We start from the raw sequence: 25,436 nt of genomic DNA, 5'->3' as shown, positions 1-25,436 counted from the left end.
AGTCGAGGAAACCACCACGTGGTCGTTGATGATTGATACTTAAAAAGCAAAAACACATTTATTTCGAACACACACATCACAAACAAGGCAAAAAGTGAAAGTGTACTTTTGTTGAAAATTTGTGAATCCGGGGAGGTCAGGGGAGACAGAACAAGAGTAGAGGATTTTTTTTTCAACTTTTCAACTTCTTCGGTAGGTCTGCACGAGGTGTGTGCGGCAAATTTCAAAAAAAAAAATTTTCTGAATTTGCCGAGCTATAGCTCGGCAAATTCAGAAAAAAATTTTTTTGGACAGAATCGAAATTTGGTCATTGTTGTTGTACATTCACTGGATCACAGTCTTAAATGGGAGGGTGTTAAAAAGATCATCGGAGAACATGAAAATTTCGACGTGTCCAATATTCGTTTCACGGGCCTAACTGACAGTAAGTATATTTTTTTAGATATTTCATTGAGTTTTTCACTATACTGACTTAATAAAATTGCTTAACTTGAGCTTTTCAGAGAGAATGATAATCAGCAACACCAGTCTCTCGCCGTCTAGGATTCAATTGACCTGCAGCCAAGCTGTCTTCAATCTGTTAATTTTTTTAAAATTGTTTTTTCCATTGTTCGTTGTTGTAATAAACGCGATGCTTATTAATCTAAGATTTCAATTTTAATATGAAAATCGGCGGGAGCGAGAAAAAATCGAACCGGGCGCGTAGTGTGTGCGAAAGAAATGCGCTCGGCGCGCGAAAATTGTGCGACTACTCGGCAGTTCGCTACTCCTGGGGCGCGCACGTTTTGCGCCTGGCGCGCGATAATAAGGGAATCCGCCTGGCGCGCGCACCCGAAGCGCAAAGGGCGCGCTCGAGGCGCGCATAGTTTGCGCACTGATTGCGAATACAGTCTGGCAAGAACGAAGCAGCAACCAGAAAATAAAATAAACGTGATTTTTTCTGAACTTTATAGACTAATAACTATGTAATCAAGAGTATGAATGTGTAATCGTTTAAAATGGAACATTTATTGGCTTGAGGTTGCAGTTGTCAACTGGTACACAATTAATAGGAAACTATGGTGATATGTTTGTGTATATATTGATCCGTATATAAGAAAGTACCGGTATATAGGTAATTTATAGTTGTTTTGACTTCCCAATCCTCAAATTCACGTAGAAAAAACACAATCCCCACATCGTCGGCGCTCTGTGCGCGGACCGTCCACGCTCTGTACGCGCTCCGTGCGCGCGCCCTCCGCAGATCGCGGCCGCGGCCTAGATTTCAACTCTGCCAAATCTTTCAAGCTGTGTTTTTTTTCAGTTTTTTTCGGCTTTACACATTTTCTTTATTTTTTATTTATTTTTCAATTAAATATTAATGAAAAAATTTGCAGAAAATGAGTCAAAGGTGCGAAACAAATCATCGGAGGAATAGAATGAAATAGTTCATCGGTAAGATTATAAAAACGATTTTTTCGAAATTAGTAATAATTTGATAACGACCCGGTCTTCAACATCTTCTATGCATCGCAATTATTTAAAAAACAGAATTTGATATTTTCAGAAAAGCATCAAAGTCATGGAGATGATTTGGATTCACCACCTTCACACTGCCAATGCACGAGAGACCTTTGGAAAGAAGTTTTTTGGAGTTTTTTTCCCAGAAACCTGTAAGTTTTTCTTCTTCAGATGAACATAAAAAATGTTTCAATGAATGAAATTAACTTCTTTCTTTCTTCAGGTCCTTCGAAAGAACTTGAGGAACTCCAACAGAAAAGGAAGTGGACTTGCTGCACAATGGAAATTATTAATTTTGAAGTGTTAAATTTTTTTTAAAGATTTTCAATTTAATAAAATTAAATTTTAATACATGTATTAATACACTCAGTATTCCAAGTTGACAATGTATTTGATAAAATAATGAAGGGATGGGGAACGAGCCGTGGCCAAATTCGTATGAAATGCGCCGGGCGCGCGCAGAGAGTGCGCCGGGCGCGCGCAGAGAGTGCGCCGGGCGTTCGAGACATTATTACTAGCGCGCTCCGTCCGCGCGCCCGGTGCGAAACGTGCGCGCGCCAGGAGTAGCAAAGTGCCGAGTAGATCGCGATACAGTAGTCTAGTCGCGCCCCGTCCGCGCGCCAGGCGCACCCTCGTCGCGCGCCAAGCGAGCCAAACTACCGAGTAGGCAGATTTCGAAATTTGCCGCACACAGAAAAAATTTGACAATACAATTACTATTGTTTTTGCCCCCAAAAATTTAGTAAAATGACACAAAATTGGATTAATTTGATGTTTAAGCAGAAACACTACATGGAACTTGTTCAGAAACCAGATGTTTGTTCCGAATTCAGCAGTTTTGGTGCTCCAAAAAAACATCCAAAAGTATTAAACTTTTTGGGATTTGTTAAGCACGGCAAATTTTGAGGTTTGCCGAACACCCCTGGTCTGCGCACCTTTCAGCCTGCCTATTGCCTGCTTATATATTTTCCGAATATCAAAGTGAAAAATAAACAAAAAATCTATGGATTTTATATTAATTGGTTTTGACGTGCTGAGCAAAATCCGAAAAGTGAGAAAATTTCTGATATTTCTAGGAGGCCTACATAAAATTCAAAATAACTCAATTGTATGTTATTTTACTATAATTTTTTGAGCAAAATCTATAGTTTTTCGGTCAAATATTTTAAAACCCAATTTGTGGTGTGTGTGCGGCAAATTTCAAAATTTCTCGAGTCCGGCAAATTTGACAAATTTGCCGCATACCCATGGTTTACACCCATTCCTGGCACGCATCGAGAGAGAAAGAAACTCCTCGTCTGCCATTCATTTGTGCTCCCACTCTCCGCGCCCCGAGCCCGAATGATGACATCTGCTGTCTGTGGAGTCTTGACCCTCATGGTGATTGTGCATGAGGCAGCTGTCTGGAGAGCCGGCGGCGAGCCCACCAAGTTCCATGTGGACGGTGTGATCACTTGACAACATCACTACGAGTCTAGATGGTGTCTGGCGATTGTTCTAAAGGAGATGGACACTTTGTGAGTTTTGTATTCTTTTTTTTTAATTTTGCTTTTTGAGTATCTACATAGATGTATAATAAATACATCACTACAATAATAATGAATACTTCAAACTGTCTCCTGCTTAATTCTGATTGAAGTTAAAATAATTTTATTGATTGTTCTTGATTTAATTTACAGCAGAGACGACACAATAGATCATTTCGGAACTAAATGTACAAGACTGAAAGAGCTCAAATATGTGCTGAACGGATTTCAGTCCAATGACGGGCTAAAAGATGTGAGTGTTTTATGGATCGTCTATTGTGATATCGTTGCATTTAAGGTGGCGTAATCAAAATTTGTTAGACTAAAAATTATTTCCTACAGTATGAGTTCCAATTTTGTAAATTTTGGAAACTTTTGGTCCTCCATCGACCTAATGTTAGGTCACTTTTTGAGCCGCCATAACTTTTTATAGTTATGAAACTTTTTATAGTTTGAAAATTTCATCTTGAAATTTGGTTTTTTCAGACAATTTCGAGTCTAGTTAAACAATTAAAAAAGCGATTACAGCACCTTTAAAGGTAGAATCAGTAAGGAAAAAATAAAACTGCTCCTAAAATGTTAAAATAGTGATCAAATATTTGAGTCAAAAAGTGGAGAATTTTTGAAGTAGACAAAATATAAATTCGTTCTTCGATGTTTTTTTTAACTTGAAAAAATTATTCAAAAATTCGATATTATTGGAACATTTGACTGGAAATTTTGGAAGATCAAATAACTTTTGGAGTGATTTTATTAAATCGGTTATAAAAAATCATATCAGCCTAAATCCGCATAATTGTTCAGAACTTCTACGAAGTGGAGCTGTGGATCTACCACAATTGCTCAAGATACGGGAACATTCATCTTCAACGTCACAACCTGAGTTTTGTACCGGTAACTCAAAAGTATGAACTTTCCGCTCCACTATTTCTATCCACTTTTGAGTTTTTCAATTCACATTACGAGGTAGAAACTACAATGCCATCACAATATATACACGTTTAGTTAACGGATTTTTTCAAGAATAAAGTTTTAATTAGTTTTTATAAAATCAAATTCTATTTTTGTTTCAAAAAGTGCACACAATTTTTTTCTGTTGCATTTCAGCTGTATAAATAAGTGAAATAAATTTATTGATGGCACATAATTGGAGGTGATGTCTTGTCAGTTGTATTTTTTCCCTCATTTGGTAGCATCAGTTCAAGCATCAGATTGTCAATTGAAGCAAGTCCGAACAGTTTTGCCAGTTGAACGTCTTCTACCAAATCACGGGAAATCGCAAGCATTGGAGGAAGGAGTAGGAGAAGGTTTGCAAATCGGAGGGGCATGTCTTTGTAAGGGGACACGTATCGGACATGTCGTTCGAAGGATTCGAGAATCTGGAAAAAAGAATGCATTTAGTACAGCTATAGATCGAGTTGTATTTGGTTTAGAAATTTTGAATTTGAAAACTGAGTTCGAAATTGATTTTTTTTTTCGAATTTTGAATTTTTTTTGAAAGTTGAAAGTTAAAATTGAAATTGGTTGATGAGTTTGGAATTTTGAAATTCCGCATTTTGTCTGTGAGTGACTGTTTTTCCGGCAAATCGGTAAATTGCCGTTCAAGTTGAGCGGCAACGGAGGTTCGACAAATTTTTTGTCGACAAATTCGGCAAATTGGCAACTTGCAGGTTTGCCGATTTACCGGAAATTTTTAATTCCGTCAATTTGTCGGTTTGCCGGAAACTTTAATTCTGGCAATTTGCCGATTTTTCAATTTGCCAGAAAAAATCGTTTGCGGCTCACCCTTGATTCGTATGATTTTATTAATACACTAAAAAGGATAATTTAATTCTGACATGAAACTTATGATCAATATTATTTCAAAGACCTTCTTTCCGAAATTAAAAAAAAAAGACATTTTCTAAAAATCTCTTTCATAATACCCACCCGTTGTCGCATTTCCTCTACATCACTGTACGACTCGCTTGTGATTCCTTTTGCCACTGAAAAAATCCTCTGTAGGAAAAATAATTCAACAAGGATTTGTATACTTACATGGATCAAAAAAGGCGATAGCTTTCAGAGCGATATACTCGATTTCGTTCATATGTAACGATCTCATTGGATTCGTCACTTGATCGATTATTCGTTCAGCGACTCGGCTGAAAATGGAAGTATCAGTAAGAATTCATTTATTTGTTGTTCATCGTTTTTTTTTTCAAAAAAGTGCCCCAAAATAATCGGTTTTTTTTTGTTTTAGAAATCCACTCCTGGTTATAATTTTTTAAAGGTTTTGTACATTTATATATCTGTGTGTTCAATTTTCAATTTTTGATGTTAACTAACTTCATATCCGGGATCTTTGGACTATCCTTGTGCAGGCATGTCTCATTTGTCAGCCAAACTGCATCTGATAAGTGAATGCTTCGGAATGCTGCACACATGACAAGATGTTGTGCTGAGAAGTGCCTGGAAATAAAACAATTGACTTGAAAAAAATTGTGCTTTTGTGCCATGTGCCTTTTCCTTAAATAAGAGTATGTATAAACTAAAATATACATAACCTAATTTACCAAGCACCTTTCAAGACGCAAGCTCTCACGAATACGCGAAGCTATACCAGCTTAAATTGTAACTATTTGAGAAAATAAGCATACCTGAGCAAGGCAACCTGTGTGATATTATCAACTCTCTGAAATCCTTCCAAAACCTTTGCCCATTCAACCATTAGTGTTAATTGCTGATTCATACTGTCTGTTACATCATTTGTGGTCGCCTGTTTACGAGCTTCTGCAGTTTTTGTGATTACTGTTGTCCTGAAAATTAGAATGATTGATGCTCATTCGACCTTCATAAGGTAGTGATTTTTCAATATGTATGTTCAGGCGAAACCCCCCTTCAGCTAAAAAAAAATGTATTCCCCGCAGTAGACCCCAGTCATGCATCAATATTATTACCGTAATCCTCTTGTCGATGCCTCGGCTCTGATAAGTGTGTCAAGAAGGGGATCATCTGGAACTATTCCTCCATTACTTCCGTTGCTTAACGGATTTGCTGGTCGAATTCTATCCCGTTCTGTTTGTACCGCATCCCGTCGCATTCCTTTCCGCAGGCACACGTCGAATCGGCATTTTCGACACGAATTTCGTTTCGCTGCAATGAATTTGATTTCAGATCGTTCAACATGTCTTAATAAATTAAGATTGAATGTTAACTTTCAACGGGTTTTTTTGCTGATTGGTTGGTCAGTTTATTTTTTCGGCAAATAGGCAAATTGCCGGAGTTAAAAATTTCCGGCAAATTGGCAAATCGGTAAATTACCGGAATTGAAAATTTCCGGCAAATCGGCAAATTACCGGAATTCAAAATTTCCGGCAATCGGCAAACCAGCAAATTGTTGGAATCGTAATTTCCTGCAATTTGCTGGTTTGCCGATTTGCCGGAAATTCTCAATTCCAGCAAATTGCCGGTTTGCCAATTTGCCGGAAATTTTCAATTACAAAAATTTTTCCGATTCGCCGGAAATTTTTAATTCCGGCAATTTGTCAGAAATTTAAATTCCGGCAAGTTGCCGGAAATTTCAATTCGGGAAATTTGCCGGCAAATCGGAAAATTGTCGGAATTGAGAACTTCCGGCAAATCGCAATTTTCCGAAATTGAAAATTTTCGGCAAATCAGCAAAATGCCGGAATTGATATTTTACGGCAAATCGGCAAATTGCCGGAAGTGAAATTTCTGGCAAATCGGAAAATTGTACAATGTGACAATTTGCCGGATCGCAATTGTCCCCCCACCCCTAGATTAGGCAAAACTGTCAACTGAGAAAAGTTTCACATTTTTAATGTTTTTAAACATTTTTTAAGGATGTCCGATTTTCTTTACCTCTCACTATTCATAAAAAAATGCAAAATTTTTCAAATAATTTATCAGTCCCTCTGAAGTAGTAGCCAATAAGATGGCATATGTCGAGAGATGATTGAATGCAAAATGTCTCTGCGCCTCCACTCATTGCACACTATTTCCGTCGCGGGCCAAGAGGATTATGAAAAAAGATGAGCGCAGCGGTGTGATGCATTGTACCGAAAATACAAATACACTAGTATATCGAGTGGAAGGAGGACACTGCGGAAGAAGAAGAAGAAAATGATGATGATTATGGAATTCGTAGACAGGAATGGCAAACATTTCCGAGTTTTGAGCTCCCGGCGGAACACTGTTTTGACATAAAACAGAAACTACACATTTTCTTTCCTATTATGCGAATTTTCGTGTTTTTTCGTAAAAAAAAAATTACTGTAGCCGGTCCCGCCACGAAAGCAATTTATTAAAATGTAGGCTCCGCGAAAAAGTATATGCGCCTTTAATTAATACAGTAACCCCTTATTTTAATTGTGACAACGAGAAAAATCAGGTCCCGCCACGATTTTCTAGAACTCACCTTTATCCACTTGACACTTTTCTCCGAATCGGCAGACGTATGAGTGCCGTTTTCGAATTGTCCGCCGGAAAAATCCTGAAAAAAAAGCATGGATTTTTGCCATAAAGTATTTGAATTCCCTCCTTTTGCACACTGTAACGAGATTTTCGTGGCGAAACCCATCAAGATGTTATCGGAATGCATCTTTAATTACTGGTACAGTGCACCGTTCAGTTTTTTTGACGTCTGTATCTCTATTTTCACATGTCAAATTAGTTCAATCTGAAGTTAAAACTTTGGTTTGGTATTTAGGAATTTAATACAATATTTAAAAATGTTTTAATCGACCTGAAAAGCTTTTAGGAGCCGTTTAAAGGTTTTCGTGGTGAGGCCTATCAACACATTAATTGTAATGCACCTTTAATTAAACGTACTGTACCGCATTTAATTTTGCTTCGTTGATTTTACAGAAATATAACTGCAAAATTTTGAAGAATTTGTTATTTAAAACTTAGAATTTTCAATTTTCAATTTTCAATTTTATCAAAACATTTAAGCCACATCTTATAGTCTTGGGCGCTATTAAAAAGTTTTCGTGCCGAGACCCACTGAAAATAATTGGCTATGCGCCTTTAACAGGTGGTACTGTGAAGTGTTTAAATTGTTTTCGCGGAATTTTTCGCTCTTTTTTTCGATTTCTTTAGATTTTCTCCGCTTTTTTTGTATTTTTTTTTTTGCATTTTTCTTCTCAAAGTATGAAAAACTTATAATTATCGTCTTCTGCGCTACTCTATCCCAAGAATTCTCCGTTAAAAAGCCGCTCCGCGCCTCTTTTCCCGCCTTTTTTGCTTTCCGAAAAGGAAATCGTCTAAAAAATCGGTTTCTCTATACATCTTTTGTTATTCCGGAACGAAATGTGACCCCCCCCCCCAAGATTTCAAGAGCCGTTGGAGCATTAAAAAGAGAAACCCTTTTCTCTCTGGAGAGGGCTCACACAAGCTTTCTCCTCCAAATTCTCAGTTCACTTCATTTACTATGTGCCATAACGCATTAGTGCATTGTTTAGATGGTAGTCACAGCACACATGTGTCACGCCAACACTTTTTGTTTTGTTTTTAGCTCGAAATTCAGCGGATTTTGCTATAATTTGGTCGAAATTACCCGAAAATGCAGTAAAAATTAGAAAAAAATTGTTTAAAATCAAGAAAATCGAATATTCCGCCCTGGTTCTTGCTGGACCGTTTTTTCCTGATTTTTCTGTATAAAAATGTTCATTTTTGAGCAATTTGCCAGATTTTGAGGTATTTTTTGACTGAAAATCTCAAAAATACGGAATTTTTCCTAGTTTTAGCAAAAATCTGCAATTTTTCCCATTTTCCGATGTACACCGGTCGGAAATTGATTTTATTGGCTGTTTTTTGCATATTTTATGTAATTTGTGACGTTTTTTCGGCGACTTAGGTAATTTCTAGCCGATATTTGTCTATCAATTACCTATCGTCTGAAAGTGCTCTTAAGTTAACGAAATAACGACAAAAAATATGCAAAATAGTGCTAAAATCAAATAAAAATCAGTTTCGGGCGGCTGTAAGTTGCCAAATATTGGATTTTAGCTATAATTATGCCATTTTTTCAGTATTTTTCTTTAAAAAACCTTCTTAAGAAGTCATTTTTGGGCAATTTTGAGTGTGATTAAGCAGAATAATCACGTTTTAAAATCAAAAAACTAAACTCCAATTACCTTTACACCCGTCACAACTCATCGCTCCGTAATGTTTTCCAGTTGCTCTATCTCCGCAAATCGCGCAAAAAACGTTTTCAAACGAAGAAGACTGGGGGCTTTGGCTTGTCGACGTTGATACTTCTTCTTTTTCTTCCAGTGTCATTTCTTCTGAAAATAGGACGGTTTTGCTGTCGAAAAATGGAAAATGCGTTGGAAAAAGTTGAAATTTCGACAAAAATTGATTTTTTGGGATCTTCAATTTCGTGTGATCAAAATTTTGAAAAAAAATCATAAAAAATTTAGAAAATTTCTATAATTTTTTTAACAGTTATATTCGGTCATTACGGCCTATTTCCTGTCATTTAAGGCAAAAAGCTCCATTATTGTGGGGTCTCTTTGCCTAAAAGGACAGAAAATAGGCCGTAATGACCGAATATAACTGTTAAATAATTTATAGAATTTTTCTAAATTTTCAAATAATTTTTGTTTAATTTTGCATTAAAAAGTTCAAATGGCTAGACTATTGTTAAATTTTTTGCGCAAATTAACTACCTAGTTTCAACATTTTTCCCGATTTTCGGCGGCAAATTTCAAGTCATTTTTCCGTTTTGCGGAAAAAGTGACTTAAATTTTGAAAAAAAAAATGTTTCGAACCATACAAAATGAGAAAAAACCTCCGTTTAGCCGAAAAACGTTAAAATTTTACGCCGAAATTCCAAAAAAAAAACCAGTCATTTCAAATTTTTATGAAAAAATTTAGAAAAATTCTATAAATTTTTTAACAGTTATTTTCGGGCATTACGGTTTATTTTCTGTCATTTAATACAAAAATAATAATAAAAAACCTCCGTTTAGCCGAAAAATGTGAAAATTGTGTGCACAAATTCAACAAAAAATCAGTTATTTCAAATTTTTATCGCAAAATTCTTAAAATCTCATATAAAAAATTTAGAAAAATTCTATAATAATTCTAGCAGTTATATTTGGTAAATTGACACTATTTTCTGCCATTTTGGGTAGAAAACCCCACCGCAAATAATTTTTTTTGAGTTTATCGCACGAAAATGATGATAGAAAGTGTTGTGATCTTTGTCTTTAAAAAAATCTTTTTTTTTTGGAAATGTTAGCTTTTTTATTCAATTTTAACTATATCTATCACATTTTCGAACAATTTCGCACGAAAATAAAAGTTCACGAAACTAAAAGAAATAGGTCTCGAGACGAGAATAGAAAGAAAAGAAGAGAAGCGTGCCACGAGGTGGTCGACTGACGGCTGACTGATCGATAGATAAGGTCTTATTATGGTTTTATCATAAATATGTTTCTTTTGGGGGTACAACAAGCACGCTACGAACATCAGGAATTCTTTTTTTCGGGTCTAAGTTTTTAAGTTTTCCAAAAGGACTACACATGAATTTTGGACCGAAAAATCAAAAAAAAATCTAAAATTTCCAACAAAAAACCAAGAAGACAATGGTTTTTTTTTCGATAATTTTTTTCTCTTAAAAAAATTTAGTTAAACTTTTTTTTAGCAAAAAACGACGCGTTTTTTTCTGAAATTTCCATTAAATTTTTTTTCGGCCTAAAATCTTCAAAAATCGCAAAAAACTTGAAAAAATTTTGTTAGAAAATAATAATAATAAAAAATTTCTCGGATCCTAAGCGTTTTTCCATCAAAAATTGCTTAAAAGTTGCAGATTTTTTAAATTTTAACGAAAAATTTATCTTTTTGTATAAATTATGCAAAAAAAAAAAGAAATTTTGAAAAAAAAAAGGATTTTCGACGTTTATATTGCCAAAAATGTTCAATTTAGAGTCACAAAAAACTAAATTTTGTGCTCTGAAATTCGTTTGAAGTAGCTGTTTTTAACCAAAAATTTTATTTTTGTGTGTAAAAGTTCGCGAATTCACGAAATTTTACAAACATCGAAATATATTTCGGGAAAAATTTTTAAAATTCGATTTTCAACGACTTTTTTGAAAAAAGGAATTTTCCGGAGTGAAAATAGTTAAAAGTGCCAAAACTATTTCTTTTTAATTTTTAGTTTCAACTAATAATTTAAGAATTTTGAAAAAAATCGATAATTTCCAATTTATAGCAAGATGAACCGTTTCAAAATTCAAAATTTCACCAAAAAACCATTTTTCTAACTAAAAATCACACCACAATTAACTAAATCTTGCAAAAAAAAAGGTATAACAAGTAAGAGAGGCAGTCGCATTGTTTCTTCTTCCCTCCGATGTATCCCTGCGTCTCAAAAGGTTCATTCATTGATTTTTTGTGCCCCACCCGTTGATAAATCGATTCCTGCCACCAACAACAATATGGTTTTCATCAAGAAGAAGCTACTGCTGGAGGAGGAGGATCAAGCATTTATCCCGAATGGGCTTAGATCTAAGCCAAAGCGGCGGCGGCGGCAATTCATCGAACCGATACTAATTCATGAAATAGACTCCTTCTCTTTTAAATGCATATTATTAAAGATGCCAGATGTTCCGGAAGGTCCTTTTATTCATTACGACGGCTTCACTCACCTGTTTCCGACATCTTATTCGTCGTCGTTGTACTCACTGCTTCACAGCTGCTGCTGCTGTCTCGTCTCTCAGTCTCCAGGCTCTCTTCTTGGTAAAGCGTCTCTTTTCCCGCTCACCTGGTCGCCTCCAAAACCTCCTCACCCGACACAGACTGCACTCTTTTCTCTCTTTTCCCCAGTTCTCTGACAACCACTTTGTAGTTTTTTTTGTTCTCTCTCCCATCATCAACTGTGAGTGTTGCTGACACCCGAACTTTTCGTTATAGCCAGCTGCTGCACAGTTTTCTAGGATTATGATTTAAAATCGGAAATTTTTATTTAGAAAAACCGCAAAAATTTTGGCAAAACTCCATTAAACCGTTGTGAAATTTTCGAATTTACCATACGGGGGCCCCTTATTCTATTTTCCGAAATTTCGAATTTTGATTATCTTGATGAGAAAAAAAAATTCGAAAAAGGAGGAAAATGCCTAACATGTTAAGCTATTTTTTTTAATTGAACGAGAAAAAAATTCAAAAAAAATTATATTGTTTCTCAAAATTTGAAAAACAAATTCGGAATTGTTTTGTAATTTTAATTTTAAAAGTGTTCGGTTTTCCCGGAAACCAAAAAATCTGAAAAATTCCAAAAAAGTAATTCCGTCTTTCTCTTTTTCGCAAAAAAATTTCGCTAATAATAATATATAAATAATCACTATTTAATCCCTAATTTTTCAAATACTCTTCTAACAAGTAATTTCTATCAAATTTGGCTTTCTGTATGTTGTAACCAGATTTCCATCAATTCCCCCATCCGCCCAAATAGCCTACAGAACCCTCAAGCAGAAGCATCATCCTGTTTCTAAATTCTGAATCACCTTGGTCCGTGGCACTATATATGCATGAAAATGGGAATGGAACCTTCCGAAAGAATTCCTAATTAACCTCCATAACAGCTGACTACTCTGTTTGTTCTTCTCTCTCTCTTTTTCGGTGGCTCCAACAATGGTTTAGTTAGTGATGAAAATAGCAGGAGAAAGGGAAAAAGACCTTGGTCGTCTCATGAAATTTTAATCCAGTTTTGACGAATTGAACAACGAGGATTGAGGCCACTGACACGTTTTCGTGGTCAATTTTATTGACCTGGTTGGATTCTCAAGTACACACTGGCAGACTGGTGGAGGGCCCATAAAAAGTGTGTGTGTGTTTATAGTTCGAATCAGGGAGAGCGGCAATCGAAAATTTTCGGCAATTCGGCAGTTGCCGGAATTAAAATTTTGCGGCAAATTGCCGGAATTGAAACTTCCGGCAAACCGGCAAATTTCCAGAATTGAAATTTTCGGCAAATTGGCAAATTGCCGAAAATGAGAATTTCCACCAAGCCGGCAATTTGCCGGAATTTAAAATTTCCGGCAAATCGGCAAATTTCCGGAATTGAAAGTTTGCGGCAAATCGGCAATTTGTCCAAAATGGAAATTTCCGGCAGACCTGCAAGTTTCCGGCAAATCGGCAAAATGTCGCAATTAAAAATTATCGCCAAACCGGCAGTTCGCCGGAATTGAAGTTTTGCGGCAAACCGGCAAATTGCCGAAAATGAAAATTTCTGGCAATCGGTAATTTGCCGAAAATTCAAATTTGTCGTAAACCAGCAAATCGCCGGAATTGAAAACTTGCGGCAAATCGGCAAAATGTCGCAATCAAAAATTTCCGCTAAACAGGCAAAAAATCGGCCAAAAATATCAAAATCTTCAGATTTTTAAAAGTTATAAAAGAGAAAAAGGTATATTCCTATGCCAAAAAAAAGCATTTCTTACAATAGAAATCAGTTTTTCGCTCTTTTTTTGCAAAATTTTCAAACCCTAAAATTTTGCCCATCCCTGATGCAAATAGTGAATTCAAATTGATTTTCGCTTTGTAAATATGACACGTTCCTCCTCTTCCTCCTGTGTGCCATTGATCGATGAGACAGGATGGCTCTCGTATTTAATACTTGATAGTCCAGTTTATGCACAGAGGGGGGGGGCTTCTCCTACATTTTTCAACAGCCGTTCGGTGCTCTCTCTCGGAGTTTTGTAAGCTGATACTGATACTAGTCGGAGGAGTTAAAATTTGAGGAATTTTCGTTTTCTTCACGAGAAAATTCGTAAAACCTGGAGTTTTCCTGGAAATTGAAATTCTGAAATTTCCAAAAAAAATGTGCAAAACCACAATTTGTCGAAATTTCCGGCAATTTCCGTTTTTCTGGCAAATTCGGCAATTCGCAGGTGTGCCGATTTGCCGGAATTTTTCAATTCCGGCAATTTGTCGATTTGCCGGAAAAAATTGTCTGCCGTCCACCCCGAATACAAGTTCGTAAAACCAGGAGTTTTTTTTTCGATTTTTTCAAAGGAAAATTCTGGAAACGTTCACTCGTCGTTTTTGAACACCGGAAATAGTGAAGAAATTATTCCATTGGAACGTGAGCCCGGCCTCGAAAAAAGTGAAAAGCCAAGAAATGGGCGGAGCTTATTTTCGGCAATTCTATAATTTGACAATTATCAAGTTCAAACATTTTGAAAAAAAAACTCGAAAAACTAAATTCCACAGAATTTTAGAAATAAATTCGGGAATCGGCATTCTCGGAAATTTTGCCGATTATTAAAATTTTCGATAATTCGGCATTTTTAGCAAAAACCAACGGCAAAATCGGCAAGTTCGACAAATCGGCTAATTGCCAGTTTGCCGATTTTCCGAAAACAAAAAATATTTAAAAAAATTTTGCCGATTAAAATGATCTGAAATTTCCAAAAAAATGTGCATAACCACAATTTGCCGAAAATATCGGCAATCGCCGTTTTTCCGGAAATTTGCCGATTTGCCAAAAAAAATGTATTTTTAAAAAAATTTGACGATTAAAATTGAAGCTCTGAAATTTCCAAAAACAAAATTTGCCGAAAATTTCGGCGATTGCCTTTTTTCCGGTAAATCGAAGATATGCCGACTTGACGGAATTTTTCAATTCCGGCAATTTTCCGATTTGCCGAAAGAAATTATCTGCCGTCCACCACAAATACAAAAGCTGTAAATTCTAAATAAAATCAATTCAATATTTCTTTAAATTTGTCGAAGTGTAGCTATCAGAAATAATTTCCATCTCCCACTCAATGACTAATAGCCTTCTTCTCATTTTCCCTCTTCCGCCGCCCCAAGTTTTCTGCCTTTGTGATGAAAAAAGGACTGCGAGTTTTAGTTTTCCAAGCCCGAATGAGTTTTCTTCCCCCCTTCAACGGTCGGGTCAATCGAGCAGAATAACGAAGAAGCTGCTCTGAAACTACTATTTTCTTGGGATTTTATTGGTTTTGAGTATCTTGAACTCTTTTTTTTGGTCTCCATTTCGCAATAATTTTGTTGTTTTTCTTCCGCATTATCTGAATCACCTGCAGAGGCAGTATTGATTTTTTTTAGTTTTTAGCGCAAAAAGTACAAGCTTAGAAGTTAGTCAATCAGTTTTTGTTGTATAATTTATCATAGATATCACGTGGTGTCAAAGTGTCTCATTTCGGTTTGATCTACAAAGAATGCGGGAGAAGAGACGCAGACTTTTCAACTAATTTCGCATGGTTAAGAGCGCGTAACGGAAGTTTTCGCTGAAATTGGTATATTCAAGCATTCGAAGCTAAAGATGTCGGTTTTAAAAAAATATATAAACAACCGGAAATTATTACCCAGACGCGAAATTTAACACAGTACTCGGTCTCGACACGACAATTTTGAGTACTGTAATTTCAAACCTCTTGTTGCTGCTGAATTTTGATATTTTTTTCGATGAAAATGTACTTTTTTAAATAAAAACTCAGATAAAATATTAAAAACACTTGAGAAATCGAATAAAAAAATTCAGGAGGAATAAGAGTTTGAAAATTCGTCGATTAGAGACCAGTTACCATACTTTTGGCTCAAAAATCGCCAAATTTACACGAATGAATAATAATTTCCGGTAATTTCTCTGATTTTTTAAATTAGAAAATATCAATTTTCTCATTTAAATCAACATTTTTTCGCAAATTTATTGGAAAAAAAATAAAACAAAAAATAAGTAAATTTACTAATAAAAAAAAAGATACAAATTTTCATGATTGAATAATAATTTCCGGTAATATTTCTGATTTTTTAAATTAGAAAATATCAATTTTCTCATTGAAATAAACATTTTTTCGCAAAATTTATTGAAAAAAAAAGTCTAAAAATGAATTTTGTTAGCTTTAAAAAAAAAGTTTTTTTCAAAATTCTCCTATTACACATTTTTTTTGATTTTCAGTATTTTGAAAATAGCTCCAAATTAAAAAAAAATTTTTTAACTATTTAAAAACGAAAATTTTAAATTTTGTGAAAATATTTTTTTTTCCCCTTTCTGTACTCCCAGTGGACTTCTTCGTTTGCACTTTCTCTGCCTCTGACTCATGTGTTCGCTGTTTGAATATTCAGTGCTTTTTCCCATTTTTCTTCTGCTTCTCCTCCCTCCCAAGTACACTTTACTACAAGTTTTCTCAGAGTTTTTCTCTTCTCCAAGTAACAGTAACAGGGCAAATATTTGACATCTTGTTCCAATTTGTCCGCCGCTACATTTGAACAAAACAACGCAATTAGTCGAGGTTTTACGGTTTTCCGAAATTGGACAGGTTTTAGGATATATATTCATAAAATGCCGTTTAACTCGTTTTTCGGTAATAAATATCCTGAAATATCTCTCCTCAAAATGGTGTGAAAAATCGCAATAAAAGTTGCAAAAATTGCCATATCTTTTTATTGGTTTTTATACAACCGAAAAAACAAAAAAAATGGTCTAGAAAATAGGGATTTTCATCCAATTTTAATGAATTTTTAACTAAAAATTTGAAAATTGTCTAGAAAAATTACATTTTCGGCTATTTTCCTCACTTAAACTAACAAAATATCTGAAAATTGTTTGGAAAATGCAATTTGCCTATAAAAATTGGTTTTTAATTATTTTAATGAAAACGTTAAGGAAAAAGGCATTAAAACAAATTTTTGAAATATTCAAAAACAGTATTTTCACCATTTCTCCGAATTATTTTTTTGAAAAATTCAAACATTAATCAAAAAACGTTTTCGGAAATTTTTTTTAGAAATAAACATTTCTAAAAATGCACATTTTTATCTTAAAAACTGATGAAAAATCGCTGAATAACGGCGAAAAAACATAATTTTCAGCTATTTCTCCTAGTTTATTCGAAAATTCGGTATTTTTAACATCAATTATCGAAAATTAGGCAAAAAATTCCAAAAGTTTTCAGCTCAACATTGTCATTTTAATTGCTGAAAATTTTTTTTTTTAAAACCTCGAAACTTTGGTCAATAACTGGAAATGTTTTAAATAAAAATTTTGAAATTCTCGAATTTTTTTAAATATAAAACGTGAAAGTAACGCAGAAATTAGATTTTCAGCTTAAAATCTCAAAAAAAAATTAGAAAAATCCAATTTCCCTTAAATTTCATTTAAAAAACTGAAAAATTTATTTCAAAAATTTTTCTGAAAATTTATTTCAAAAATTTTTCTGAAAATTTGGATTTCTCAAATTTTTGTCTCCTCTACGTTCCATTATCTCTGCTCCTCACTCTCTCTCTCTCTCTCTCTCTCTCTCTCTCTCTCTCTCTCTCTCTCTCTCTTCTATATTCACGTGCCGTAGAGCGCACTTGTTTCGTAATCTTTCTCTCACGCTGTCTCATCTTTTCATACTATTTCACTCGCTCTCATTTTTTCGCCCAAAAATAACCCAAATTTTTATTACGCGTGTTTCAGTGGGTAACAAACATGGAAAAGGTCGAACATTTGAACCTGAATATTCAGAATATTCTAGAAGATGTCGATATTGATACGGCGAGCTCTTCATCTGATGATGAGCCGGAGCAGGCAGTCGTAAAACAAGGTTTGTAGGCCTTTTTTTATTATTTTTAGTAATTTAATTTAATTAATTTCAATTTCAGAGAAATTGGAGGCTGGAGAACAAATTGAAGAACAATATGATACAGATTCCGATTATGATGATGATATTGTCGAATTCGCAGAAGCTACCGGGGGTTTGTTTTGAAAAATAATTTGAAATAGCGAGAATTATATTCTAAATTGCTTTGAAATATGAGAAAATCCGATTTAAATTGCCGGGAAACCTTAATTGACATAAATAACTGGGGTGGGCGGCAAACTATATTTTTCGGCTAATCGCCAAACCGGCAATTGGCCGAATTTGTCGACCAAAAAATTTGCCGAACGGCAATTGCCGCCCACCTCTTATAAATAATCAGTTTTTAAGCATTAATTGAAAATAAAACATGATTTTCCCGGATTTTTATTGAAAATCTACACAAAAATTCGGTTTCTACAAGTTCTTCTTGAAAATCAGAAAACGTTTGGGAAAATCTGATACAGTATTTCAAAAAGTATAACGCATTTATCGAAATTTCGTATTTTGTGGCATTTTTTGCTCAATTTTCAGCGATTACTGTAATTTCCCGACATAAAAAGCATAAATTCAGTCCTATATTACCAATTTTCGCCTAAAAATTGATTAATGCTAGATTTTTAGCTGAATATTGCTATTTTCTATGTGAAAATTATGAAATTTATCCATTTTTAAAACAAACCTAGAATTTCAGCAATTTCTGCTAGATTTTCCAAATAGAAAAAATTAAAGAACCTCTTTTGCGGGTTTTAAAAAATCTATAGTTTTTCGTTTTGCTATTTTTTAAATTTCAAATTTCTCACAGAATACCCTCCGGTTTGTTTTTAAAAAATTTTCCCATTTCCAGATTTCACGAAAAAGCTGAACGCGGCTCGCCTGAACACAATTGGACCGAATGCGGCACGCAATCGACTAACTGGTATGTGAATGGAGAGAATGAAGAGATATTCCTATTGAATAGATATATATATATATATATTCAAATTATTGATGTTTACAGTTGATGTGGAACGACACGCGGACACAAGTGAGGATAGAAAGAGAAAACGTGTGAAGGATCGAGCTGATCGTGCTACTGTTGAACAGGTAAATTATAGAAAAAAAAGTGTTGGAAAAATAGCAATTTCGAGAATTTCTAGTTTGAAAAAAGGTTTTTAATCTTTTTGAAATTATATAAAGAATGTTATTGGAAATAGTGCTATTATTTTCAAAAAATTCCAAAAAAAATTTTTAAACAGAAAAAAAAACGATTTTAGAATACTAAGGTTTGTTTTTTTTTTGTCAACTTCAACAAAAATGGTACAATATTCTAATATCTAAAAATTTTACTGAAATTTTCCATCAAAGATCAACTGACTAGATGAAATTTAAATTTTTCGACTATAGTTCTCTGATGGTTTTTATTTTTATTTAATTAAAGAATTTGATTGATTGAAAAATTCTGATTTTAGTTATAGTTTTAAAATGTTTTAATCAAATTTTACAACAAAATATTAACTTTCTGATTCCACTTACCTTTGTGAACCTTGAATCATTTTTTTTAAATAAAAACTGCAAAATTAATGATTTTTAGGGGATTTGATATGTAAATCTCTTTAAAAAAAAATTATAACTTCGCCTTCAGGTACTCGATCCACGCACCCGCCTCGTACTTTTCCGACTATTGCAACGTGGAACTCTTCTCAATATTGATGGTTGTATTTCAACAGGAAAAGAGGCAAATGTCTATCACGCAACTGGAACTGATAATGATTTGGCTATCAAAATCTATAAGACGAGTATTCTGACGTTTAAGGATCGAGAGAGATATGTTACTGGAGAATTTAGGTATATACATTATATTGGATTTATTTTTAAAAAAAGTACGAAAAATTTGGATTTTTAACTGAGCTTGAAAATTTTCAAAAATTCGAACAAAAAATAAGCTTTAAAAATGACCGAAAAATGAATTTTTACGATAGTAAAGTTTTTCTGGTGAAGAAATATGAATTTTTCCAAGAAAAAAGTTTGCGAAAAACCAGAAAAACAAAAAAAAACATGAAAAGGTGAAAAAATTGGTTTTTTGGTCTAAAAATCCAAAAAAAAACCTTTAAAGTCATGAAAATGTGACGGAAATACGAGATTTATATTCTGAACATATAAAAAATTTATAAACATTGTCAAAATACTCATTTGAAATTTTAGAGAAAATAAAACATTAAAATATAAAATATTTTTAAAAAATGGAATTTCAATTGAATATTTCCAGATACCGCCATGGATATTGTAAATCAAATCCGAGAAAAATGGTCGCTGTTTGGGCGGAAAAAGAGATGAGAAATCTGGCAAGAATGCATGAAGTTGGACTTCCAGTTCCAAAACCACATCTTCTAAAAGGCCATGTACTTGTGATGGATTTTCTTGGAAAAGATGGATGGCCGGCTCCGTTGCTTAAAAATGCGAATTTGAGCCAAGAGGTGTGGATAAATGAGAAAAAAAGAGAAAAAAAACAAAGTTATAAAACATTTAATATTCTTATTTTAAAAAATCCGAAAATCGATTTTCCAAAAAAAAAAGTAAAAATCTATATATTTCAAATAGTTATTTAGTTAACGATATTTTTAGAAAATAATAATAAAAAAATTACAGAGCAATTTCAAAATTTTATCAATTTTTTGTTTTTTTTTTTGATGAGAAAAACAAAAATCTCCAAAATTTCTATTTAAAAAAAAAAAACGTCATATTGTCCAAGACGTCAAAAAAGCCGAAAAAAGTTAGTAAAATATTCTAAAAAATGAATTTTTTCGAATTTATACCCTTAACATGTCTAAAAATTGTTTTCAAAAAACTTCAAATTTCCAGAACGTCAAAAAATATTGAAAAAAGTGAATAAAATATTCTAAAAAATGAAAAAAATCGAATTTATTTCCTTAAAAATGCTCAAAAAATGTTTAAAACTTCAAATTTCCCAGGACATCAAAAAAATCAAAAAAAAAAAAGTGAATAAAATATTCTAAAACGTTAAAAAAATTGAATTTATTCCCTTAAAAATGCTCAAAAAATGTTTAAATCTTCAAATTTCCAGAACGTCAAAAAATATTGAAAAAAGTGAATAAAATATTCTAAAAAATGAAAAAAAATCGAATTTATTCCCTTAAAAATGCTCAAAAAATGTTTAAAACTTCAAATTTCCAAGGACGCCGAGCCAATGTACGTCGGTTTGGTGCGCGATATGAGACGTCTGTACAGAGAATGTAAGCTGGTTCATGCTGATTTAAGTGAATTCAACATGCTCGTACACGATGGGAAACTGTGGATTATTGATGTATCACAATCTGTTGAACAGGATCATCCACACGCGCTGGAATTTTTGAGAATGGATTGTAACAATGTGAACAAGTTTTTCAGGTAAAATATAGTGAAATTATTTGTTTTCAATTAAAAAAAAAGAGAATTGGGAAAAAAACTGGAAAAAAATAAATAAAAATCAACAATCTTTAAAAAAAGCAAAAATGTTTAAACTAGGCCATTTATTTGCGTGGGAATTCAAAATAATTCAGAACTCTTAATTTTTTGCAAAATTAAAAAAAAAACATTAAGAACTTACAGAAATTCTATAAAATGGCCAAAAAACCATGTTTCCCCATTTTAATCGAAAATTAATGTCAAAATATAGATATTCACGTCAGTTAATTTGTAAATAAATTGTAGAATGACAGAAATTTCTTCAAACACTCTTCAAAATATATAGAATTTTTCTAAAAAAAAATGATAATTCACGCGGAAAGTTAAAACAAATTCAGATCTTTCTAAAAAATTTTGCAGAATTGAAAAATCATGCAAAATTTTGAAAAAAAAAATTATATAAACTTTTGAACAGTTAAAAAAATATATATTTGGTTCTTACGACCCATTTTCTATCATTTAAACCAGGATTGGCGGCAAATTTGCCGGAAATTGCCAAAAATTTTCGGCAAATTCTGATTTGCACAATTTGCTTGGAAATTTCAATCTTAATCGGCAAAATTGTACGTATCCTATGAATTTTCCAACGTCTATTTCGAAAAGTATGCAAATTTTATAAAAATATCTAGAAAAAATAGGAAAAAATTTCAATCAGGCACAGTGTTTCCGTCATAAATATATCCCTCTAAAAACTTTTGGCAAATCGGCAAATCGCCAATTTGCCGGAAATGTACAACTATAGACGAAAATCCACAGAATCTATTTGTTCACTCTAAAAATATAAATTTATTGATTTTCAGAGAACTCGGAGTCCCAGTTCTATCAGTCCGCCGACTATTCGAAGTGATTGTCGATCCGCTGATGAGTTCCAAAGAAATGGAGACAATTATTGAAGAAGAACGAGTTCTTGTGAATTCAGAAGATGATTCTCTATTTATGAATGCATTTATTCCACATAAACTGGAGCATGTTCTACATTTCGAACGGGATGGAAAACTTGCAAAAGAGGGTGTTGAAGCGAATAACCCATTCCAAAATATTGTCTCAAAAATTGATTTGAAAGGTGATGGATTTGGAGAAGAGCACGATGATAGTGATGATAATGATGATGAGGAAAATGGAAAAAAATCGAGAAAAAAGAGAGCTGAACCGACGGAAGAAGAAATTCAAGAAAAAGAACGAAAGATTGCTATGCACACGAGAAATCGTGAGGAGACGGCCGAAGAGCGAAAGGAACGAAAAGCTGCTGTAAAAGAGGAGAAACGGGAACAGAGGAAGGAGAAAATTCCGAAACATTTGAAAAAGCGAGCACATCGACAGCATATGAAGTAGATTGAGTTGAGGTATGGTTTTTTTTTTGGAAATTTTGAATTTTTTTTAGGCTTTTGAGCGGAATTTTGTAGTAGGAAAAAATTTCGAAAATTGTTAGAAAAGCGATTTTCCACATAAAATTGCTGGGTTTTTTTCTGAAATACGTTTTCGGAAATTTCAATTTATTTTACCAACCAAAAATGACCATTTTCCATTTGAATAAGCTGAAAATTTAGCCCAGAAATTCTGGAAAAAAAAAGATTTTCCATCCAAAATTGAAGGAACATCAATTGGAACTGAATTTTTGTACAACAATTTTCAAAAATTGAAAATATTGGAAGTGATGATCTCATCCAGAAGGTTCAAGAACACTTAGGAAATTTGAAAAGTTTACACCAAAATTTCTTCCAAAAAAATTGAATATCCCGGCAAATTTTTTCTCAAAACAATTTGAATATTTTATTGTATTTCCTGCCAAAAAAAATGTTTTCCTACGAAATCCCCTAAATATATTTAAAAAATAGTATTTCTTATTAATTTTACCCCATAAATATGTTTTAATATTCAACATTAGAAAATAAAAATGTTAATTAAAATAGCTTTCTGAGCCTACAAAAACAAAAATTGATTTTAAAAAATGAAAGGCACTGCTGGTAACAAAAGTACCTAAATTTCCAATAATTTTGAACAATTCGGAGTGATTATAAAATATATAGCCTAAAACACCTATTTCAAAAAATTAAATTTTATTTTCTCCGAATTCAACGTTAACAAAAATTTTTTATAATAACAAGGAAAAAGGTTGGCTTCAAACCATATTTTTTGGCATAAATGAACAATGTTATCTGAAATCGACATTAGATTTTAAAAAAAAATTGAAATTCAGCTATGCAAAAAAACAACACGGAAAGGTTGGGTTTTTTACAAAACTATTCCCCAAATTTCCGATAACTTTGCACAATTAGAAGTCTTATATTATAACCAGAGCTGGGCGGAAATTTTTTCGGATATTTTCTAATAATAAATTTATCAATAAGTATTGACGTAGTTATTCTGGAATAAATGTATCAGAACAAAATGAGTAACTATTCAGAAACATTTTCATATGATAAAACGTTTAAAAAAGTGTACAAGTTTTTCTTATAAGCTCATTAGCCGAACAAAATCGGATATCGGATATTACGGATATACAGAAAACTTGTACAATTTTTTTAGGTTTTATCATATGAAAATGTTGCTGAATAGTTACTCTTCTGTTCTGATACATTTTTCACAGTATACATCAATTCTTATTGATAAATTCATTATTAGAAAATATCCGAAAATAAAATAAAAATATTCGCCTACCTTTGATTATAACCTCCCTCCACAAATAGTGTATACTCCACAATTTTAGCACCTCATAATAAAATGACCCCTTTCTCTCCGAAATGACCCAAAAATGCACTCGTGTTACTTTCCTCTAATTGGGTGAGAACAACGGCCGTGTTCTTATTATTTAGTAGCATTGATTAGCAGTGAATTGTATTCAAGAAACGAAAAAAAAATGAAGAAAAATGTTAAAAGTAAGAAAATTGGCACACAAATTAATGTGGCTAACGGCTAACGGCTAATGGACAGAATTGTGTCGTTCAGGAAAGACAATGCAGTATTAAAATATTTAGTTTCATAAATTCGTTGCTCAATACTTCTTCTTTAGTTCATACACAAAATTATGAAAATAGCTGCATGAACACTAGCTGAAAAACTCGAAAATTGAAATTAGCCGAAAAATTAGTCGCCCACCCCTGGTACCTATATCTATTTTTCTCTACAATTAAGATATTTTTGACATACATTTTTTCTAGAAATAGTAAACTCTACAATTTTAGCACCTCCTAATAAAATGTCCCCTTTTTCCCCGCAGCGACCCAAAAATGCACTCAATTTCGTGTTACTTTCCTCCTCTAATTGGTTGAGAACGGCCGCTTGTGTTCTGTTCCATGCGTATCGCCTTTCCCAACCATTTAGTGAATCTTTATCCCGAAGAAACGATCAATTGAGTTGTGAGATATCCTCCTTCCTCTTCGCCTCAAGTGTCGTATAGATTGTCGCCGGTTGGAAAAGGGTATCCAATATATGTATATCTGGCATTTATCGCGTTTTTTAATCTACGTATGATGATTGATATTCGTCGTCGTTTCCTGTATCTCATTTTCCCCTTCTGCCCACACACGTTCCCTTTTCAACAGTTCACTCAACCGTTCCGATTTTTTTTTTGCTGCAAATTAAAATGTTTTTAAAGCTTTTTTAGACCCGAAATGGCCGAAAACCACCGAATTTCGTAGTGATACTTCTGAAAATTTCTCAAAAAAAATTATGGCGGTTCAAAGTGTTGGAAAAATATATTTTCGGCATATTTTCCACATAAATCTCAATGTTTTTGTACATAGAATATTGCAAAACGAAACATTTTTCAATTTTTTGAAAATCAAAAATCGGAAAAAAAGTCTCGGAAAATGCAGATTTATCATTTTCTTCAGATAAAAAAGAAAACCCGAAAAAACCCGAAAAAATCTGAGACTTTGCTATTTTAGACCAAAAAATAGCCGAAAACTATCGAATTTCGTAGTGAAACGTTCTGAAATTTTCTCAAAAAAGACACGTTATGGTTGTTCAAAGTTTCGGAAAAATGCCATATTTTCAGCTAAAATCTCAAATTTTGCTAACGTGACAAAGTGAGCTCACGAAAATAAAATTTTATTAGGTTTTCGCTTTTTAATGCATATTTTGATAATAATTTATTATACTTATACTTATAATAAATAAATTACCAAAATATGTATTAATAGGCGAGGATCTATTAATATTTTCTTTTCGTGAGTTCTGGCTTGGTCAAGTTAGTAAAATTTGAGATTTCACCTGAAAATTGGTGATTTTTTCCAAAACTTTGAACCGCCATAATTTTTTTTTAGAAAATTTCAGAAGTTTCATTACGAAATTCGGTAGTTTTCGGTCATTTTTGGTCTTAAAAAAAACTGTTTTTTTTTCGATTTTTCGATTTGCTAATGGGGTTATTCAA

General features: G+C 33.3%; 3 protein-coding genes and 4 non-coding genes across 10 annotated transcripts; 3 read left to right on the top strand and 4 right to left on the bottom strand.

Moving 5' to 3' along the window:
- The first annotated feature begins 2,897 nt into the window (after positions 1–2,897).
- C45E1.5 (FBA_2 domain-containing protein) lies at positions 2,898–4,072 on the top strand. Its single transcript, NM_001262377.2, has 3 exons — positions 2,898–3,017; positions 3,180–3,279; positions 3,831–4,072. The coding sequence occupies exons 1-3, from the start codon at positions 3,007–3,009 to the stop codon at positions 4,029–4,031; spliced, it is 312 nt and encodes a 103-aa protein (NP_001249306.1). The 5' UTR covers positions 2,898–3,006; the 3' UTR covers positions 4,032–4,072.
- A 76-nt stretch (positions 4,073–4,148) lies between these two features.
- Positions 4,149–11,696, bottom strand: nhr-64 (Nuclear hormone receptor family member nhr-64; the record flags this gene model as incomplete). Of its 3 annotated transcripts, NM_001356801.3 has the most annotated exons (9): positions 4,157–4,405; positions 4,956–5,011; positions 5,064–5,170; positions 5,355–5,477; positions 5,666–5,824; positions 5,966–6,161; positions 7,447–7,521; positions 9,167–9,316; positions 11,684–11,696. In NM_001356801.3, 9 exons carry the CDS (start codon positions 11,694–11,696, stop codon positions 4,157–4,159), a joined length of 1,128 nt encoding a protein of 375 aa, NP_001343721.1. The 3 variants fall into 3 exon arrangements, with proteins under 3 accessions (NP_001021042.2, NP_001343721.1, NP_001021043.2); NM_001025871.7 differs by lacking the exon at positions 11,684–11,696 and having other exon boundaries at positions 4,149–4,405; NM_001025872.7 differs by lacking the exons at positions 7,447–7,521; positions 11,684–11,696 and having other exon boundaries at positions 9,167–9,311.
- On the bottom strand, positions 8,461–8,648 carry C45E1.10. The gene has a single exon (NR_101533.1). It is a non-coding gene; the product is annotated as an Unclassified non-coding RNA C45E1.10 (non-coding RNA).
- On the bottom strand, positions 10,396–10,468 carry C45E1.9. Its single transcript, NR_050023.1, has one exon. It is a non-coding gene; the product is annotated as an Unclassified non-coding RNA C45E1.9 (non-coding RNA).
- On the top strand, positions 10,396–10,468 carry C45E1.6. The gene has a single exon (NR_050024.1). It is a non-coding gene; the product is annotated as an Unclassified non-coding RNA C45E1.6 (non-coding RNA).
- A 2,213-nt stretch (positions 11,697–13,909) lies between the features above and the next one.
- C45E1.7 lies at positions 13,910–13,998 on the bottom strand. Its single transcript, NR_050022.1, has one exon. It is a non-coding gene; the product is annotated as an Unclassified non-coding RNA C45E1.7 (non-coding RNA).
- A 3,462-nt stretch (positions 13,999–17,460) lies between these two features.
- riok-1 (Serine/threonine-protein kinase RIO1) lies at positions 17,461–22,411 on the top strand. Of its 2 annotated transcripts, NM_001026399.11 has the most exons (8): positions 17,461–17,587; positions 17,646–17,738; positions 18,468–18,539; positions 18,621–18,706; positions 19,245–19,447; positions 19,869–20,076; positions 20,796–21,007; positions 21,865–22,411. In NM_001026399.11, the coding sequence occupies exons 1-8, from the start codon at positions 17,473–17,475 to the stop codon at positions 22,394–22,396; spliced, it is 1,521 nt and encodes a 506-aa protein (NP_001021570.2). In that variant the 5' UTR covers positions 17,461–17,472; the 3' UTR covers positions 22,397–22,411. The 2 variants fall into 2 exon arrangements, 1 of the variants encoding a protein (NP_001021570.2); NR_132555.1 differs by having other exon boundaries at positions 17,473–17,587; positions 19,869–21,007; positions 21,865–22,396.
- Positions 22,412–25,436: the final 3,025 nt, after the last annotated feature.

This window comes from Caenorhabditis elegans, chromosome I (assembly GCF_000002985.6).
Source record: "Caenorhabditis elegans chromosome I".
In the NCBI taxonomy this organism is placed as follows: domain Eukaryota; kingdom Metazoa; phylum Nematoda; class Chromadorea; order Rhabditida; family Rhabditidae; genus Caenorhabditis; species Caenorhabditis elegans.
This window is presented reverse-complemented; position numbering and strand designations above follow the sequence as displayed.